General features: G+C 57.2%; 1 protein-coding gene across 1 annotated transcript in view; it reads right to left on the reverse strand.

The window, feature by feature from the left end:
- Positions 1-3,017: 3,017 nt before the first annotated feature.
- Positions 3,018-19,148, reverse strand: part of PREX1 (phosphatidylinositol-3,4,5-trisphosphate dependent Rac exchange factor 1) — a 186,285-nt gene continuing 170,154 nt past the window's right edge. The window contains exons 30-40 of the mRNA XM_086702427.1: positions 17,894-18,022; positions 16,149-16,190; positions 14,870-15,090; positions 12,351-12,450; positions 10,031-10,174; positions 9,818-9,932; positions 8,057-8,123; positions 6,584-6,756; positions 5,084-5,186; positions 4,794-4,861; positions 3,018-3,929 (exon numbers count right to left, since the gene is read on the reverse strand). Coding sequence (XP_086558553.1) covers positions 3,887-3,929; positions 4,794-4,861; positions 5,084-5,186; positions 6,584-6,756; positions 8,057-8,123; positions 9,818-9,932; positions 10,031-10,174; positions 12,351-12,450; positions 14,870-15,090; positions 16,149-16,190; positions 17,894-18,022 — 1,205 coding nt within the window. The 3' untranslated portion in view covers positions 3,018-3,886. The remainder of the gene's footprint in view (positions 3,930-4,793; positions 4,862-5,083; positions 5,187-6,583; positions 6,757-8,056; positions 8,124-9,817; positions 9,933-10,030; positions 10,175-12,350; positions 12,451-14,869; positions 15,091-16,148; positions 16,191-17,893; positions 18,023-19,148) is intronic.

Genomic DNA, 19,148 nt, shown 5'->3' on the forward strand with positions numbered 1-19,148 from the left:
GTTGGAAGAAACAGAGGCTCAGAGAGATTCTGGAAGTCCAGCTGGGAGGTTCAAGAGATTCATCAGCTGCAGGGTTTTGCCCGCCCCTTGATGTGCCATCGACCAGCCCAGCAACCCCAGTCACCAGGTCCTCCTTCAGCCGACATCGCCGTGGTGACTCCAGAGCTGAGGATCCGGACAGTTAAGAGGCAGCAAGGCCTGCCCGGAGCCAAGGCGGTCAGGTAAAGGAATGTGCCGGGTCAGGTGGGGCTGCGAGGGACGAGAGAGCTGGCGTCCTGCCTGAAGGAGGTGGCCCTCCTCAGCCACAGCTGACACGTGGCATGGCAGAAATGTGGGCCAGTGGGACCAGAACTTCTCAATTTTCAAAAGGAACAAAAAAAACCCCAGAATTTGGAAGGAAATCTGCCACTTCTGGAGGGTCTTGTTCAAAATTATGAAAACATCATGTCTGGGAAAACAAAACCAAAACCCACACCTGTTTCCAAGTTTCAGCCCTCAGGCCCCAAGTCTGAGACCTCCTGCAAAACGCCCCCTTGCACCTATTCCTTCCCTTTTGTGCTGTGAAAAAAAAGGCCTTCCTGAGACCAAAGCAGGTCCTGGGCTTTTACACTCCCCCTCCCCCCCCCCCCCCCCCCCCCCCCCAGTTTGCAGACAAAGCTGGATGGGACTTGGTTAAGGCCACAGAGACCCTACCTCTCAGCTCAAACCAAAGCTGCCTCTGCCTATCACTACCTGACAATTCCCTTTTCTCATTCCTGGTACCCAGGGTGCAGAACAGGCAGAAATCGGCTGCTTCCTATACAAAGCGCCTGCCTGAAGGAAGCCATTAAATCCTCCTCGTTGACCCCAAATATAGACGGAGGCAACAGCTCTCCCCTCAAAGGGTTTTTCGCTGGATCTAAACACTGGCCTCAACTAATTCCAAATAATCAGTCCGTCGCTGTGCCTAAAATCCTATCGGGATTCATTCCCAACTATTACAGTATGGAGTCTTTTGAAACCTGTCATTGAAAGACACAGGGATCTCTCTCTGGGAAGGACCCAGTCTGGGCCTTGAGAGCAGAAGCTCTGAAACGGGTTAGCCTGGAAGGAGCAGACGCTAAAAGAGAAGCCACGCTGGTCTGAAACGACAGAACTGGGTGTGGGCATCGTGGTTCAGGGGGTTCGCAAGGGCAGCTGGCTTCAGGGAGGGTGCCCTAAGGGAGCCTTTCATAGGTGTCAGTGTTTTCCAAAGTGTGGGAAAGGACGAAAAGACAGTAAGGAGGGAAGAGGGAACCATAAGAAGGAGCAGAGGGGAAGGGAAGGAAGAAAGGAGGGAGGGAGGGAGGGAGAGAGAGGGAGGCAGGCATAGGACAAGCCTAGGGAAACAGGTCTGCAAGATCAAATCCGGCCCAGGGGTTGAGATTTCTCTGGATGGGCAGACGGGAGCCAGGAAGCTTCATAAGGATGGGCATGGCACGAGCAGGTGCCGTGAACCAGTCACAGCCCGAGACCCAGACAGGTCCACGTGTGCATGCGCAGAGTCTGTGCCGGCATCTATTCTGATTGGCCCGTTTGTGGCAGCCTGGATCCTGATTGGCCGAGAACCAGCCTCTGTGTTGCGTGGACCTTCGACCCCACCCCAGATCCCAGATCCCAGATCCCAGATCCGAGACTGCAATGAGCCTCACAGGCTGCAGCAGAGGGCAGCTCGGTAGCATCCCTCGGACCTATCCGGACCCCTGGGCACATGGAAGAGCGGGAACCCTGACATGACACCCAAGAGAAGGCAAGGAATGCCTGGGAAAATTGCCACATTTTCCACCATCACAGCGAAATGGAGCTCGGAATGGAAAATAAAGGTGAACGCAATATAAAAACCCCTATTGCCCCGGCACGGCTGAGGCACAGACCTACTGTGCACTCTTGGGTAGCCCTCGCCACTCTTCCCCTGCAAGAGAAAACATGTATTGTCCCCGTGTTAGAGGAGGAAACGGGTTCAGGGGGGTAACGTCACTGTCGCGTGGGGTGGGGGGGGGAGGAGAGGGTCTCTGGCTCAAGGACTCCGACAGGATCGACGGGAACCGTCCCCAGTATGGTCTTCAAAGCACGAGCTCATTCTGCCTGTGACGCTGGCCACCCCGCCCTGCCCCTCACCACCAGAGTCAGCCCCAAAGGAACCCTCCACAGATCAAGATCTTTGTATTATAAACTGACTTTTAATAATAATAAAAAAATCTATCATGACTTCAATGAGAAGATCTGTACATTTTAAAGTAAACCAGTGCACAACGCCCTTGCCCTCAGGGGCCCCTCTCCATTTCCCACCAGGGGGCTAAAGCGGGTCTTCATTTGTGTCCCTGCCACCTGGGTCCAGCCACAAGCCCACGTCTTGCCATCTCGGCCACAGTGGCAAGTGATGGAGGGTGGTCCCTGGAGGCCCAGGGGGCCAAGATGCTGGTGGGGCTTCAAGTCTCAGGGGCAGTGGGCAACCCAGACCTGATCTCACCCACCACACAAGGGTGGATTATAGATATCCCCTCCCTTCTACCTCGGCTGGGGTTTCTCCCTGCCGGCACACACAAGCTAGAGGGGACAAACTGCTGAGGAGGTCCCAGTGTGGGTCCCTGTGCCCAGGAGGCGGGCAGGGTGACTTCCTGTCTCTCTGGCTGGCTGAGAAATCCCAAGTGCCCTGCTCTGAGCTAACATCAAAAAATAATAATAATAAGTTACAGAAGCCACCACCCAGCGTTTCCCAGGGGCCCTCCTACCTGCAGGACAGACACCTGTGTGGGACAGCATCTCAAGTGGGCGCTCCAACCCCCTCCCACCCCCAGCCCTGGTCCACCTGCCTCTCATACCCTCACAGCCAGGCTGAAAGGGAGCAGAGTAATTCAAGCTAATATTGACCGGCTGCTGGAGAACTGAGGCGGGGGGGGGGGGGGGGGGGGGGGGGGGGGCAGGGGGGAAGGGATCCTAGCCAACACCTGTGAGTGATACCTTAAGACCCTAATATTAAAAAAGATGAAATACTGACATTTGTTGGATTTTCAATAATTTAGTTTTCTCTTTTAGTAGAAGTGGGAAAAGTCATCAACACTACCTTATGTTGGTCCCGTTAGACAATATACCTTTCTTTGAGATTTAAAATGTCAAATATATAATTACACAACCCAGAAAAAAAAAAAAAAATCTCGACGACACCAACAACATAAAAACCCCAAAACAAACCATAGAGAGTTCACGCCATATAAATAAAGTCGGAGCAAATCTCGCGCCCAGGACTGGTGGCTCGAGTTCCAATGGCGGTGATGTCAGAAGCTGGTGTGGCTCTGGAGTATCCTCTTGGTGACAGGTGGTGTGCCCCATCCCTCTGTCTTTCCTGGCAGAGGCCCGGCTTCTCCCAGTCCACCGAGCAGGTTAGTACAGGGTTAGGGGTGAACTGGCAGCTAAGGTGAGGAGGAGGAGGAGACACCGCGTGTCGCCTGGAATGTGGACTTAGAAGGAAACCAGGGGTTTCAAAAGTGCAGGTTGAACCATCCTGAGGGAGCTGGGTGTGCAGGCCTCCAGCTACAGCACCCGTGACATCCCCCCTCCGTGTCCCGGGGACTTATGGGCAGGAGCCCAGGTCCTGGCTGCACCCGTCAGTGAGCTCTGTGGGTCCCCGGCACCCCCTCGGGCTTCTGGCACAAGCGTGGAGAACGTGCCGGCCCAGGGCCGACCGGCCGGCTCATCGGAGAGCGGGGGCTCCGCTTGTCCACACGGGAGGTGAAGACGCAGGCTGACGGATCCTGGAGCAGGAAGGAGCGTTGCAGCCGGCTCTGCAGAACCGGCGCGGCCCCCTGTGGCCTCCCAAAGCCCAGCTCCGGGGGGGACGCAGCCGAGCACCTGGCACCTGTCTGCACGTTCAGAGGTCTCCGTCCACCGGAGGCTGGCAGAGGCGGTAAAGCCTGGCGGAGACGGGTGAGGAGCCCCATGAGCAATGGCCCGGCCGCCCATTCTTTTTGAGCACATAATCCGCGCCCAAGGAACACAGCTCGACGGGTATAAAAAGATGGGAGGTGAAAACCCCCCACGCTGCTGGTGCTTCCCGCCCCCCCCCCCCGGCTGTCTGGCCCCCTCCGGACCAGCAACGAGTTTGCAGAGACAGACGTGTCTGCACGTGCGTGTTTGGGGGTGAGGATACGTGTGTGCGCGTCCGTGCACATGGCGGGAGCTGTGCGCTTTCCCACGCTGGTGGTGCAAACTAGCCACAGTGCTCCGCCCTTGGGAGTTTTTTCACAGATGGGGGGACCCTCTCTGGCACCACGCGGGCGGCCCCCGGGTTCCTTCGCATCTGCACCGGCAAGGGCCTGGGCTTCACCCTCAAGTAAGAGGGAGCCACTCGTGGGTCAGATCTGCTGTGGGGAGAATGATGGCAGGGGGACCGGACCGGAGGCCGCTGTGGTGACACAGGCAGGACAGAGAGGCAAGGCAGCACAGTGGTCAGGAGCTCGGCCCCTAGGCCTCCACTGCCAGGGCGCAGGGTCCCAGCTCCGCCATTTACTAGCTGTATGACCTCGGACAAGATACTTAACCTCTCTGTGCCTCAGTCCCCCCAGCTGCCGGCTGGAGAGAATGCTCACAAGGTTGTGGTTTGGCAAAGAAATAAGAACGCTGCCTGCAGTGGTATTTGTCGCCCCCCAAAGTGCGTCCCCATAAACGAGCGGTGGGGCCCCGCGTGAACACCATGGGGGCTTCCCGGGGTGAGGCCAGGAGTTCCGGCCAAGCCCAGTCCTGGCCTCCCAGAGGGTTTGGGGGGAGCAGCCACTCACCGCGGTGCACCCTGGGGCATCTGATCCTTGACTCGGAGGTTTTTGGCCAGAATCTCCACCCTGGGTCCCTGGGAAGAAAGAAGGAGGCTTGGGACCTGCCTCTACACAGAGTTCAGGGAGGAAGTGTGTGGGTGCAGGTGGGGTGGGGTAAGGGGAGTAACGGGAGGCCCCAGAAGCTGAGATCCGGGGCCCCGCCAGACGGGGAGAAGGTCCAGTCTGGGGCCCTTCATGCCACCATGCCCTCAGCCCACGAGACCCCGGAGAGTCCCTGGAGGGTGGGGCCACCTCACCTGCTTCCGCATGATGTCCGTGGCCTGCATGATGCACTTGGGCAACAGCCCGTGGCTCCGTGCCAAGATGGCCGCCTGCTCCAGGGAGACACTCAGGGTGCTCCTGCAGGGGAGGGGCGGGAGGGGCCGTCACTGCCGGGCAGGCCTCATGCGCTGCTCTCTTGCCCTGAGAACTGCCCTCAGGCGTCTTCTCCCTGAGAGGCCCCCCAACCCCCCTGTCCCCTCCCCCATCCACCCCAACACCTGCCCGTCTTTCCTCCCGACAGCCAGCACTCCCGCACACAGTAGGCGTTTTACTGCTTTACTAAGGCGTCAGCACCAGGCGGCCGTTGCTCCCTTTCGCCTGTTTTGTTCTCTGACCCTCCCAACGGCCAGCTCAGAAGAGGACCTTGGTCAATAAATACTTGTTGGAGGAAACAACTGAAGTGATTCCCTTAATCGCTTGGCCTCCCAACTTGTCGACAGGACATATCCGTTCATCCCTCACGTCTGTTCTGAACAAGTCTAGAACGTGGGCACTGCAGCCAGACCTCCTGAACTCAGAGCTCAGCCACATAATCACTCTGTGGCCTTCAGCAGGTAAGCTGCCTTCTCCAGACCGGCTTCCTCAACCGTGAGACAGGGGCAGACCAGTATCAAGGTACTATTGACCTTTGGACGGGGGACGTGGGGGGCTGTCCTGCCTCTGACCACTAGACGCCAACAGTGCCCTCCTCGCATTGGGACACGGTGCCAGGTGTCCCCTGGGGGGCAAAACCGCCCTCGACTGAGAACCCCTGGAAGAGGCCATATCACACCAGCTTGCTACAAAGAGGAAATGAGTTAATCCATTGACAACGGTGCTGCCCAGTACACAGCAAGCACTCGCGACGAGCATTTATTGAGCACCTGCTGTGTGCCAGGTGCTGCTCATTGCCAGGCTAGGGCAGAGAAGCGAAACAAGTTCCTGCCCTCACAGAGCCGGCCGACACTGGAGGGGGGGTGGGTGACTGGGCGTAAACTGACACACAAGCCAAGCTCCCAGCGTGTGGGATGGTGGTGGGGCTGCTCAGGGGAGGAGGAGGGGAGGGGAAGGGGGGTGGGGGGGAGAGGGTGCAGTTTTAAACTGGGAGGTCAGGGAGTGTCTCAGAGAAGGTGACTCCCACCCCTGGGGACAAGGAGCAGGGACAACGGGCAGAAAGTGGGGAGTGTCCACGAGGCATGGAGGCCAGCTCCGCCCCAGCGAAGACCAGCGCGTTAATGGTGAACGGACGGTCAGGCAGAACCACCCTGCACAGGTGCTCATTCACACCGAGCACAGAGAACCAGAGCAGGGCACCTAGGACCACGCAGCCCTGCAGTCCCGCTGCCCAGACTGAGGCCGAGAGGGAGGGCCAAGGCTGTGGCTGGGCTCAACAGGCAGGGCCAGAACCAGGATTCAGCCCCCGGCCACCTGCCTCCCCGCTCCTGGAAGCCCATCCAGCACCCCGCCCCACCAACTCCAGGGTCACAGCAGCTCACCTCTGCATGCCCGTGCCACACATGGCGATCTGGCAAGCGCCCAGGCGGTAGCAGAGCTCCGAGGAGATGGGGATGAGGCCGGCGCCCAGGCTCCCACTGGCACCAGGTTTAGGGTGGACGAAGGACTTCATGAGGCGGCAGAGCTCATCCAGGGCATTGATGGGGCGTATCAGCTGTGAGGCGCACACACACACACACACACACACACACACACACACACACACACAGACCCCAGGGCATTGAGAGGAGGCCCTCACCAGCCTTGCTCCCCATCATCTCCCTCTCGCCCGGCTCTGTTATTGTAGCTGTCCTCCCGGCTCACCTCTCCGGGGGTTACAGCCCGGTTAACCTTCCATGACTCCTGCTCAAGGATCATCTGTGGCTCCCCACTGCCCCGCAAGCTGGTATTCAGTGTTTACACTACATTTCCAGCCTAGCCTTCCTACCTAATTCTTTCCACCTGCCCCAGTGTGCCCCTAACTAAGCCGGAAAGAAGTGTCCTCTCCTGTCCTCTCCCAACAGAGCCTTCCTGAGAAGGACCTTCCCTCCATCACCTGCACAGGCACAAAATGGTGGTTTGCCCATTCTCTCTGTGTCACCTTAATATTCTGCCAGCCAGACCATGAACTCCCAGAGGGCCGTGCCCACCAACTTCTCCGGGAGCCCCCAGCCTCCAGTCCCGAGGCCAGTACCCCAAAAGTGCCATCAAATTCGAGGTCTGCCTGCGCCTGGGACGTGGGCAAAAGGCCCGGAGCACACGCCCTCGGACGGGCAACTGTGACACGTGGGAATGTGGGCCGCACACAGACAGATCTCCCCATTTCTCAAGAAAAGCTAGAAGCCTCCATTTCACTGGAAAGCTTTTGATTTTGAAGTGCTGGCAATAGGGGCGCCCGGGTGGCTCAATCGGTTAAGCGTCCGACTTCAGCTCAGGTCATGATCTCGCGGTCCGTGAGTTCGAGCCCCGCGTTGGGCTCTGTGCTGACAGCTCGGAGCCTGGAGCCTGCCTCAGATTCTGTGTCTCCCTGTCTCTCTGCCCCTCCCCTGCTCATGCTCTCTCTCTCTCTCTGTCTCAAAAATAAATAAACATTAAAAAAAAATTTTAAATGCTGGCAACAAATTTCAATCAAACAAGAAGACGACCACACGGCCACATCTGGTGGGGGCAGCTGCTGCAGAGACATGCTTGGGTAAACAAGGAAGAGAAGACAGGCACAGGTGCACCCATGCCAGCAGGGGGAGAAACATCTATGGAATTCCGAGGTGGGTGGGGAGGAAGCTAGAACTAGAACGGGGAAGGAGTTCTCCTGGGAGGGATATCCCTGGAGGGGGGACTACAGAGGCCTCAGGAGCTTCTCTGCCAGGATTCATGCTGGGCTGGGACCCTGGGCCCCATCTGCTGCACCTTGACCCTGACAGCAGCCCGCAGCCCGGCCCAAGCTCCGCAGCAGGGTGAGGGAAGGCGGGGCACACCTGGTCTATCTTCACCGCCGTCGTGCTGGCATCCGTGGGCAGGTTAGACCGTTCCAGGTAAAATGCCCTGAGAGAGAAAGATGGGGGTGGTGGTGAGGGCGGGGCCCCTACCCTACTGCGGCTGCTGCCCCTCTGTTCCCCCAAAGACTCACACTGGGAGCGCCTTACACGGCTCTCCCGGTCCGGCCACCTGCTCTTCCAGCAGTGGGGGGTGGGGACAACAGGGGCCTCCTGCGTACTCCCGCCCCCCGACAGGCACTCCTCAAATGCCACCTCTCCCTGCCTGCTGTCACAATCAGCACCCTGCCTCCCTACCGTCTATCCCCTTGTCCTACTGAGTCTCTCCTCTGAGCACTTCTCATCACTTAGCACATTACAGTGCTCTTCGTTTACTGGTTTATTGCCCCTCTCCCCCTCTAGAAACAGGGCTCAGCCAAGTTTTTTCTGTGAAGGGTCAGAACAGTGTTTCAGGCTGTGTGGACCAGACTGTCTCCATCAAGATGCTGCTCAGATCTGCTGCTGTAGCACAGAAGCAGCCACGGACAGTACAGACGCAAAGGAACGTGGCTGTGTGCTAATAAAACTTTATTGACAACGCAGGGCAACTGCTGCTCTAGAATCTGTGCTCCGTGAAGAACAGGCTTTGTTTGGCCACTGCGGTCTCCTGAGCAAGCATCCAGAACAGAGCCTGGCCCACAAAAGCTCTCGATTAACGCGTGCTGAATAAAGGAAGGGATGGATATGGGAATGCTCTTGGAGGCAATGTTTCAAATATTCAACAAATGGGGGCGCCTGGGTGGCTCAGTCGTTTGCGTGTCCAACTTCGGCTCAGGTCGTGATCTCACAGTTAAGTGGGTTTGAGCCCCGAGTCAGGCTCTGTGCTGACAGCTCGGAGCCTAGAGCCTGCTTCAGATTCTGTGTCTCCCTCTCTCTCTGTCCCTCCTGTGCTTGCACGCGCACTCTTTCTCTCTCTCTCAAAAATAAACATTACAAAATATATATATATTCAACAAATGGCACAAGACGGACTGATGGCTTTGACCAATCCAAAGAGACACCAGTTGTAATAATACAGCTGGATGTTTTCCCTGAACAAGCAAACGAAAGCGTCACTCTCCCGTCTCCAGATGGTGAAGCTGGGCCCCGAGACAGTAAATCCCGATCTCCTGATTTTCAATCTACCTTCTCTACAGGGGAAGAAGGTGAGGCAGAATTAGGAAGGAGCCGGGCTGGCGGGGTGGTGGTGAGAGCTGCCTCCCTGGGCCGGAAGCTTCCTTCTGGCAGATGTGGCCCCTGCTCTCCGCTTCTCTCTGGGGGTTTCTTTTGAGCAGGGCCAAGGCCCTGGGGCTCACCTACTTCCTCCCAGGCTCAAGAAGGCCAGGACCCCTGTTCCAACTCCCACCCCACAGAGAACGGAATACACAGCTCCTCTCAATTGGAAGAATCTGCTTTGAAGGGAAACAGACCCAGTTCAAAGCTCAGCTCAGCCACTGTCTACCAGTGCGACCTTGAGCAAGCTGGGTATGCTCTCGGGGCCTCAGTCTCCTCATCTGTGAAGTGGCCAGAATGGCCTCCTGTGACTTCTGGGAGAATCTGCACAGCCCGTGTACACAGAGGGCCTAGCAGACAGCAGGTGCTTAAGAAAGGGTGTTTTGTGCGCTCCCACACTGGGGACCTGCCCGGCCTTACGTGCTAATGCCTGCCCTGCCACGGCAGCGCCCAGACTCCTGTCCCCAGCATGCAGCCCAGGCAGATACCTACCTGAGTTTGCGGTAATACTGTTGCACCTTCTCCAGGGACTGGGCGTTGATCTCCTGCTGCAAATCTTCTACAGCCTGGCTGCCTGGAGGGGGTGGCCCCTCCATATTCTCCAGAGCTATGAAGGAAAAAGCAGAAGAGCAGGTGGCCGGGTCCCGGTGTGCTCAGAGGCCTCGGCTCCCCCCGCCGGGCCCCACCCGGCACCCCACAACTCACCCTTCGTGAACAGCACGGTGTGCAGCCTCAGGCTGCCTCCGCCCTCCAAGCGGGAGGGCAGCTTGGAGAAATGGTAGCTGTCGAGGAAGAAGACGACCTTCAGCGCCTGCCGGCTGCCCTCGATGTGGTGGAAGACGTTGGTGTCTGTGGGAGGGCACAGTGGGACAGGGCGGCTCACTCCCTGGGCCTGGGGGGAGCCCCGCTCTCCCTTCGCCGGGCAGAGTGGCGTCCCCGCACGTCCCCGCTCTCACCACCTCCGCGGAGTAGCCTCGGAATCTCTTGGCTCCCACCTTCGGGGAGGCATCCTGGGAGCTCCCTGCCTGCCCGCCCTAGAGCACTGGTCGGCCCTCCCTGCCCTCCCTCCAGCGCTGGCCTCGGACAGCCCCGCCCTCCCGCACCCAGGAGAGGAGCCTCTGGCTTCTTTCCGCCTCCTTCCGCAGGTCCTGGTTTCCACCGCTTCGTTCTTAGACCGGGCGCGGGTTCTGCCCCCCTGGGGAGCGGCCAGGGTCCCCGGAGCTTCACCGCACTCCTTGTAGCCCTGACCTGGGAGCCCAGGGCCTCTACCTGGCAAGACCTACCCTCGAACAGGACCTGCATCTTATCTGCACCCATAAGGAAGAGTTTATGGCAGGAGTGGCAAAATTACGGCATTCACACCCCATCCTGCAAAATCACTAACCGGTCAACAGTTGCCCCTGAGCCCAACTCTGCCTGTGGACAGGCAGCCACTGCCAGTCAATTCCAGTTGGTACCTCAGAAGACACTTGCTGTCCATCTAGACTCCGGTCTGTGCATTTTGAACAGGATGACATCAGCCCCAAGGAGGTGGAAATTGATTCATGGATGGATGGATGGATGGATGGATGGATGTGTGGACAAATAGATGGATGGGTGGGTGGGTAGATGGGAAGATGGATAGGTAGATGGCATGGATGGATGTGTGGATGGATGGATGTGTGGATGGATAGATGGGTGGATTGGGTAGATGGATGGATGGACGGATTGGATGAATGGGTGGATGGATGGGCTGGCTGGCTGGTTGGGTGGGTGAGTGGACAGAGAGATGGGAGGATGGGATGGGATGGATGGATGGATGGATGGATGGATGGATGGGTGGATGAGTGGATATGGATGGATGGATACGGGTGAATGGATGGATTGGGTGGATGGATGCATGGATGGGTGGTAGATGGGATGGATGGATGGATGGATGGATGGATGGATGGATGCATGGGCTGTCTGGATGGGTGGGTGGGTGGACAGGGAAATGGGTGAATGGGATGGATGGATGGATGGATGGGTGGGTGGATGGGTGGGTGGGTGGATGGGTGGATATGGATGGATGGATATGGGTGAATGGATGGATTGGGTGTATGGATGCATGGATGGGTGGTGGATGGGATGGATGGATGGGATGGATGGATGGGATGGATGGATGGATGGATGGATGGATGGATGGATGGGTGTGTGGACAAATGGATGGATGGGTGGGTGGGTAGATGGATGATGGATTGGATGAATGGGTGGATGGATGGGCTGGCTGGCTGATTGGGTGGGTGAGTGGACAGACAGATGGAAGGATGGGATGGGATGGGATGGATGGATGGATGGATGGATGGATGGATGGATGGGTGGTGGATGGGACGGATAGACAGGACTGATGGATGGGTGGATGGGATGGATGGATGAGTGGATGGACAGATGGATAAACTGAATTGATGGATGGGTAAACAGATAAATGGGTGGATGGATGGATGGATGGATGGATGGATGGATGGATGCGTGGGCTGTCTGGATGGGTGGGTGGGTGGACAGGTAAATGGGTGAATGGGATGGATGGATGGATGGGTGGGTGGATGGACAGATGGATAAATTGAATTGGGTGGGTAAACAGATAAATGGGTGAATGGACTGGATGGATGGATTGGATGGATGGATGGATGGATGAATGTGCAGGTGAAAGAGTAGGTGGGAAGGAGGAAGGGAGAAAGTCAGGGAAAAAATTATGGTATAAACCCTTAGGAAATCTTAAGAAGTCTTCCCTCCAAAGAAGTATCTCTAGGGCAGAATTTTAATAAGAATTGGGTATTGGCTGTTATTCCAAGAACTGTTGGAGATGACTGGGTTTATACAAAACGAAACCCCTCTTTCCATACATGCCCCAAGGTTCGGCTTTGGGACTCATGTTGGGAGCAAGAGGTTTGAAAGTCCAGATCCGGTTTAACCTTGGGCAGCTGCCCTGGTGGCAGGGTGGCCCCAGAGCAGTCACCTCCATCCCAGAACCCCAACTCTCACAGTAGGGATGTTATGAATCACTCACTGGCCACGTAGTTCTCATCCATCTGTTTAAAGGAAAAGGTGACATTGTCCAGCTCTGACAGGGTCACCCAGATGTCCTCCAGCATGGTCCGTTCCTCCTTCTGTAGAAGGGAGACAGGGTGGAGGGCTCTCAGATGCCACCCCCGTCCTGAGATTTCACTTTGAGATTCTGTGATTCAACTCTAGCCAACACACCAGGCTGCGTGCCTACCAGGCACAGGGTCCTGCGCTGGGCTGTCCAGGGCTGGACGTGAAATTGCGTTTGCTCTAGGCTTATCCTGTACCTCCCGTGGTCAGAACCCATCTATGTTCTAATGTGCACCGATCCATTTTAGCCATTTCAAGCCTAACACGCCCAACAAAAGTCCCCGTTTTCCTGCCCACCTTCCTCCAACAGGCCCACTTTGGCGAAGCACGCTAGCATTGGCCCAGGGGACCAAGCCCCCAACCTTTAAGGATTTCTCAACATCTCTCTCCCCTCACCCTATACAGATCACCAAGCCCCCACCAGCTCAACCACCAGAACACTCTGCTGGCCCACCGACCCCCCCCACCCCCCACCCCCCCCCCAATGCCCCCAGTACAAGGACAACACCAACCTCTTTGCAGGTCTCCTTCTGCCACCCTCGCCCCCCAGCACAGGGCAGACATGGATAACCTGGAGAGGCGGGGAGAGCCTCTGAACCCTCTCTCTACTCCCCGAATAGTCCCAAGCCCTACAGACGTGGCCAGCCTGATCTCCCAAACCATACCCAGCCTGCTCAGAGCCTTGGCACATGCTGTTCCCTCTGCCCAGAACACTTCCTCAGACCACCCAGCCCACCGGCTGTCTCGGTACCCAGGTCTCGGCTCAAACATCCCCTCACTAGAGAAGCTGGCTCTGACCCCTGAACGCAAAGAAACCAGTCGCTTCTACAACTTCTATAGAACTCTCCTTCTTTCCATCTCCCTTCAGTTATCTTCAGACCCGCAGCACCCAGCCCAGAGCCTGGCACATCATGGTGACTGATGAATTAATGCACTGGGCCCCATGTCCTCATCTGAGAAGAGGAAAGTGAGGGCTGGCTGTCCCAGCCGCCTTTCGGTCCCGCCAGGGGTGCTTTCGGGAACCAAATGTGAGTAGATCTCAGGCCAGGCAGACATTTGCATGCAACACTGGCCAGCAGAGGGCGCACCTCAGCCACACTTTAATGCCCAGGAGGCTCAGAGCTGCAGAGGTGGGGGGAGCTCAGCCGAGGGCACACAGCGGCGTGGAGGAGCAAACAGCACAGAGCAAGTGCCACTGCGGGCCGCATTGCTGGGGGGTGTCAGCTCTGGACACCGGCACCCCCAAAGGCTGAGAACTTGGCTCTGCCTCCTTGGGGCTGATTCCGAGCCCTGACAGTGAACAGACAGGGGAGTCAGGGATAAAAGAGAAGATGCAAAGAAAGCAGGGTGCCCTAGGGGTTAACCGGGCTCAGAGTCAGACTCCCAGAGTTCAAACCTGACTCCCTGGACCTCGGCGTTCTCATCCTTGAGATGCGGATGGTAAAGGACCCACCTCAGGGCTACCGCAAGGATTAAAGGAGATGCTGTCTGCACCAGGGAATCTCACCTGACTGTTCCAAAAGCAGGCTCTCCGACCTCCCCGTTTCCATTCTTGCCCTTCCATAGTCTCATCCCCACCCAGCAGCATGGGCGATTCATTAAGCGTAGAAGTCAGACCCGGGTCAGTCCTCTGCTCAAAACCCTCCCGGGGCTCACAGCCACCCAGGAACAGCCAAAGCCCCTACCACAGCCTGGAAGACCCTGCACAGTGTGTTGCAGTTAATTCTCAGGACCCCCTTCCCCCCCCCCCCCCAGTTCCCTCTGCTCCAGCCATACTGGGCACCCTGTTCCTCAGACACTGCACGCAAGCTCTTGCCTCAGGGCCTTTGCACCTCCTGTTCTTCGCTGCCTGGAAGCTTCCTCCCCATATCCTCATGGCTCACTCCCCCGCCTCCTTCGATTCTTAGTCAGATGTCACTTTCTCAGTGAGGGCTTCACTGGCCACCTTCCTGCCCCCTTCCGTGTTTTTCTCCTTAGCCTTTATCATCACACGCAGAGGTGGCGCTGCTGACATTTGGGGCCAGCTTATCTGTTGGGGAGGGGCATCCTAAGCACTGTAGAAGGTTTAGCAGCATCCCCAAGCCCGGACGCCAGAAGTATCCACGTCTTCCCTCCGTTCTGACAACCTAAAATACCTCCAGACATCACCAAGTGTCTCCCAGGAGGTACACTTGCCCTGGCTAATTGAGGACCACTGGTCCGTATCGTTCATCTCACTTAGTTATGTCTGCCCCTCCCCCACCGGGATTTAAGATTCTCGACTACAAGGGCACGGTTTTGTTCCCTGCTGGATGCCCAGCGCCTGTAACGGTGGCACACAGTAGGGGCCCAATAAGTGCCGAATGCACGGCGAGGTGCGCGAGAGCCCGGGGCAGCAAGCGAGAGCTCTCCTGTACCAAGTTCCGGAAGGCGCCGCCTCGCCCCCTCACTCACCGCGGCAGCCGGCGACAGCAGGGACTGGCAGTGCAGCAGGACTCCGGTGGCCGCCACCTGCTCCAGCCACTTGCGGCTGGCGTCCCGGCTGCTCTCCTCGTACTCGCCGTTGTTGTTGTAGCGGTAGCTGAGGGCCGCCAGCAGCTGCTCAGAGAAGGTGCACACGGCGGCCACCAGGGCCTGGCAGAAGACGGCGTCCCTGCGCAGCTGCAAATCCGTGTCTGGGGAGAGGGCAGGGCGGGGGCCCCCGCTGGGCTGGGCGCTCCCGGGCCACCAGCAGGCTCCCGTCCCAAGGCCCGGGGGCCCAGAACCGACCCCCCGCCAGCGCCCCCCTCGGGGCCCCAGCCTGCCAGAAGTTAGTTGATCCCGGCAAACAAACGCCAACGTCACAGAACCCAATTCTCTAAAGAGCAGGCCAACTGGCCAAAAAACTCAATTAGCTCAATGATCCATCCACCTGTCTCTTAAAAAAAAAAAAAAAAAAAAACCGAACTTTTTTTTAAGGCTTTCCCAAAACCCTTACCCCGCGTGTCGGGGATTTCTCTGCCCTGAGAACGACAGTGACACCAAGCATTGCCACCAAGAGCCATGCTTCAGGAAAGGCAGTTGAGCATTTTCTGTTTCTGAGCAGAACGCCTTCTTCCTTCCCGCCGCCCCCCGCCCTGCCCCTGCTCTGGACATGGTTGGCAGAACTGGCCAGTTTCCATCAACCAGTTGTGCGGGATCCCAACCTTCTGGAAAAGACCCTTTTTGATCACTGGCTTCTGCCAACTGGGTTTCAGTGACCAATTTTTACCTAGACCCCATTGTAGCTGCCCTTTGGCTGAGACTTTCTGGAAAGAAGGGAGGGACAGAGAACACCTCCAACCAGCCCGCCCCCCCCCCCCCCCACCAGCCCCCTCCTCCTCCCCACTGTCTGCCGGGTAGGGACTCCCAGGCTGGGGCTGAGGGTGCTCTGGACAAGGAGCCTCTCTGCTCATCACCCTCCGTCCCGTGTCCTCATCCAGATCCAACCAGGCCCGGGATATGGCCAGAGACAGGGCTCCCGGCTCCAGGGCCCTGAGGCTTGTCGCCTGGGCACAAGAAAACGACGTGAGGTCTCCGTGGTTCTGAGAGGCGCTATGGGCCACGAAGTTACTTTTCCCCCACGCAGGCCCTGATGACCATGGGAAAGCCAACACGGGCCGGCAGAAGAGGCTTCCCTGCACCGAGGTCAGGATCACCCCTGCCAGGACGGCCTCTCCCGGACACGCAGACATCGCCCCTCCAAAGCCCTCACCTGTGCATTTCAGCAAGGCCAGGAGCAGCTGGTTTTTCCCATCTGGAAGGAGAGCGCAGAGCAAGGATGGGCTGAGAGGAGTCGGCAGAAGGGCCCTCCCCACAGCCCCGGTGCTCGGACCCTCTGTGGTAAAGCCCTGGGTGCTAAAGAAGCTTGTTTCAAATGGATTCCAGAAACCCCAGACACCCAGGGGATGGAACCCCAACTGGCAGCTGCACCTGTTTACACGTGCCCACCAGAAAGAGGCCGAAACCAGCCCCTCCAACTTGTGGGCCCAGCCCAGGAGCCTGGGACACGCACGTGGGCACACAAGTCACATGTGTGCCTACACACAGGTGCCTCCTTGGCCACTTAGGCACATTTAGAGCCCTGCACGTGCCCGGACAAAGCTCAGGCCTTCCAGAGACAGAACTAACGTCATCCTCTCTTTCCTTCACAAAGAGGCTCTCAGGCCCAGAGGGGGCTTACAAGAAAAACCAGAAAGGCCTTCAGAGTTGGCCTCTTAAGATACCTTCTGTCCTGGGGCACCCGGGTGGCTCAGTCAGTGAAGTGTCCGACTCGGTTTCGGCTCAGGCCATGATCTCACAGTTTTGTGAGTTCAAGTCCCACGTCTGCACTAGCAGCTCAGAGCCTGCTTGGGATTCTCTCTCTCTCCCTCTCGCTCTGCCCCTCCCCCACTCATGAGGTCTCTGTCTCTCTCAAAATAAATAAATAAAAACGTTAAAAAAAAAAAAAAAAAAAGAAGAAGAAAGATACTTTCTGTCCTGGAGAGGCCCAGGGCACCTGGCTGGTATGGTGAGGACAGCAGCAGCCACAGACATTCATCCACTGGGGACTCACCATGCACCACGTGCTGAACGAAGCACCTTATCTGTAGTGACACTTAATTCTCAAGACAACACATGAGGGAGGAGGCACCATGAGCCCATTTTACATATGAAAGCACTGAGGCACAGAGAAGTCTAAGAATGTGCCCAGATCACAGAGCCCCGAGTGGAGAGCTGGGATTCGGCCATCCCGCTCCAGTGTCCACGCTGTTAACCGATTACAGTTTGGAAAACAGGCCAGCTCGGGGCCAACGCCAACTTCCCACTCAGAGGCTGCTGTTCCTGGGGGCGGTGGCCCTGAGGCCTAGCACCTCCTGCTGTCCTGGGGTCCCTCCAATCCAGGAGGCCCAGGCTGAAAGGCTGCCGAGGGCCAGAGAAGTGAGGTCAGACGCGTGAAGCAGACACCAGGCCGCAGGGAGTGTGGTGAATGACACCCTCCGCCCCTCATCTCTAGCCGTGCGTGACTGGGACTGCAGGCCTTGTCTGCCAGATCTTCTGATGGTGCAAGAGGGGCCAGAATTCTAGACTTTTATGTGAGATCTCAGATTATGAATGCTGGCAGTGAATTCACATTTCTTAATGCTATAGCATCTAAACCTACCTGTGGGCCCCTAGCTTGTGACCTTAATAACAAATAAAAGGAAGCCACGCTTTTGGAGGCTGAGAAGAAAACCAGTTCAGCCTTCTCGGCCTCCTAACTGTGCAAGGGAGCCTGGGGCACCCAGGACCCGCAGCTCCCGGGTCAAGTGCGCAGAAGGCCCAGGGCCAGGACACTCAGCCGAGAAAGGGGCACCCACTCTTCTCGTTCCCCTGGGCATGGACAGACATGGGACACGGAGACTGACTCACTCCTGACCTTTCTGCGTTCACCACGTTCAGAACTGAAGGCCACAAAACAACTTTCCCCGCCCAACCAACCTTCCACATATCTCTGAATGTTGTCCACCAGGGTCTTGATGGAGTTGGGGAGGTTCCAGGGGTCCTCCTGGATGCTGATCTGGATCAAGCTCCGGCCGCGAATGGTACACTCTTCTTTCTGTTTGAACTCTGGGGCACAAAAAGGACAGAGGTAGCATTGAAGAATGATGGCACAAAGGCCTACGTCCCATCACCAGTTCCAAAGCTCAGAATCCTAAGTCAAGGATGCTGGCAGGACCCTTGGGAACTAACTGGTCCACGGAAGGCAGATACATGGTGAGTGTGCTACGATTCATAGTGCTGCACTCATGGCAGACATCACTAATCCATGTCAGCACTTCTTCCTGCTCATCTGAGCCTGCAGCTCCTCACAGCTGTCACCGATCCAGTGCAGACATTACAAATCAATCACTGCAGCCTTTTCTCCCAAGCCTGGACATAGACACAGAACAATTCTCAGGTACAGCCTCCTTGCAGCCACAGCCAGTCGAGCTGGCACACGAGTTGCAACCCGGTCTACGCTTTTCCACACAGAGAGAGGGAAGCCCTCACAGACCGACTTGCCTGGAGTCCCACAGCTGGGTAACGACAGAGATGGGATTTGAACCCGGCCCCAGCAGGGCTATTCGAAGGCCAGGCCTCTGTCCCTTGGCCTCTTCCCTGCTATGAAGTCAGGAGGAGGAGCAGGGGAGCTAGCGCACCGCCTCACCGCTTCCTACTCTTACTCAGCAGCAACCGTCTGCTTCTTTTCCTATGTCCTGCACTCGACCAGGAGCTCCCTCAGGTCAGGGGCACTGTCACACTCATCTCAGGGTCTCGAGCACCCAACGCAAGGCCTGGCCCAAGCTGGTCCTTGGGAATTAGCTAGCGGACGCGTGGATGGATGGACGGATGGTGAGTAGGGGAGCGGACATGGAGATGAGCGGCTGGCTGGCTAGACAAACGGCTGGACGGTGGGTGGCTGGGTATGTGGACGAGTGGGTTAGTAAGTACAGAGATGGATGGGTAGGTGAGTAAACAGGAGGAGAGGCTGATGTGAGCACATAAATGTCGAGTCCTTTTCCCTCAATCGTTTCAAGAATAAACTGCCAATTTGGTGCTGCTAAATCCTCACCACTCCTTCAACTCACCGACCCCTCTCACGGAAGAACAAAGAGCTGTGGGCAGGCCTCAGTGACTAATGACAGTTTAATCACATTTTTGGTCGGTGCTTCCATTGGGTTTAGCATTATGGTAATCGCTACTTTATGGCATG

This window comes from Puma concolor, chromosome A3, assembly GCF_028749965.1.
Source record: "Puma concolor isolate L17-30 chromosome A3, mPumCon1.1.hap2, whole genome shotgun sequence".
Taxonomy (NCBI): Eukaryota; Metazoa; Chordata; class Mammalia; order Carnivora; family Felidae; genus Puma; species Puma concolor.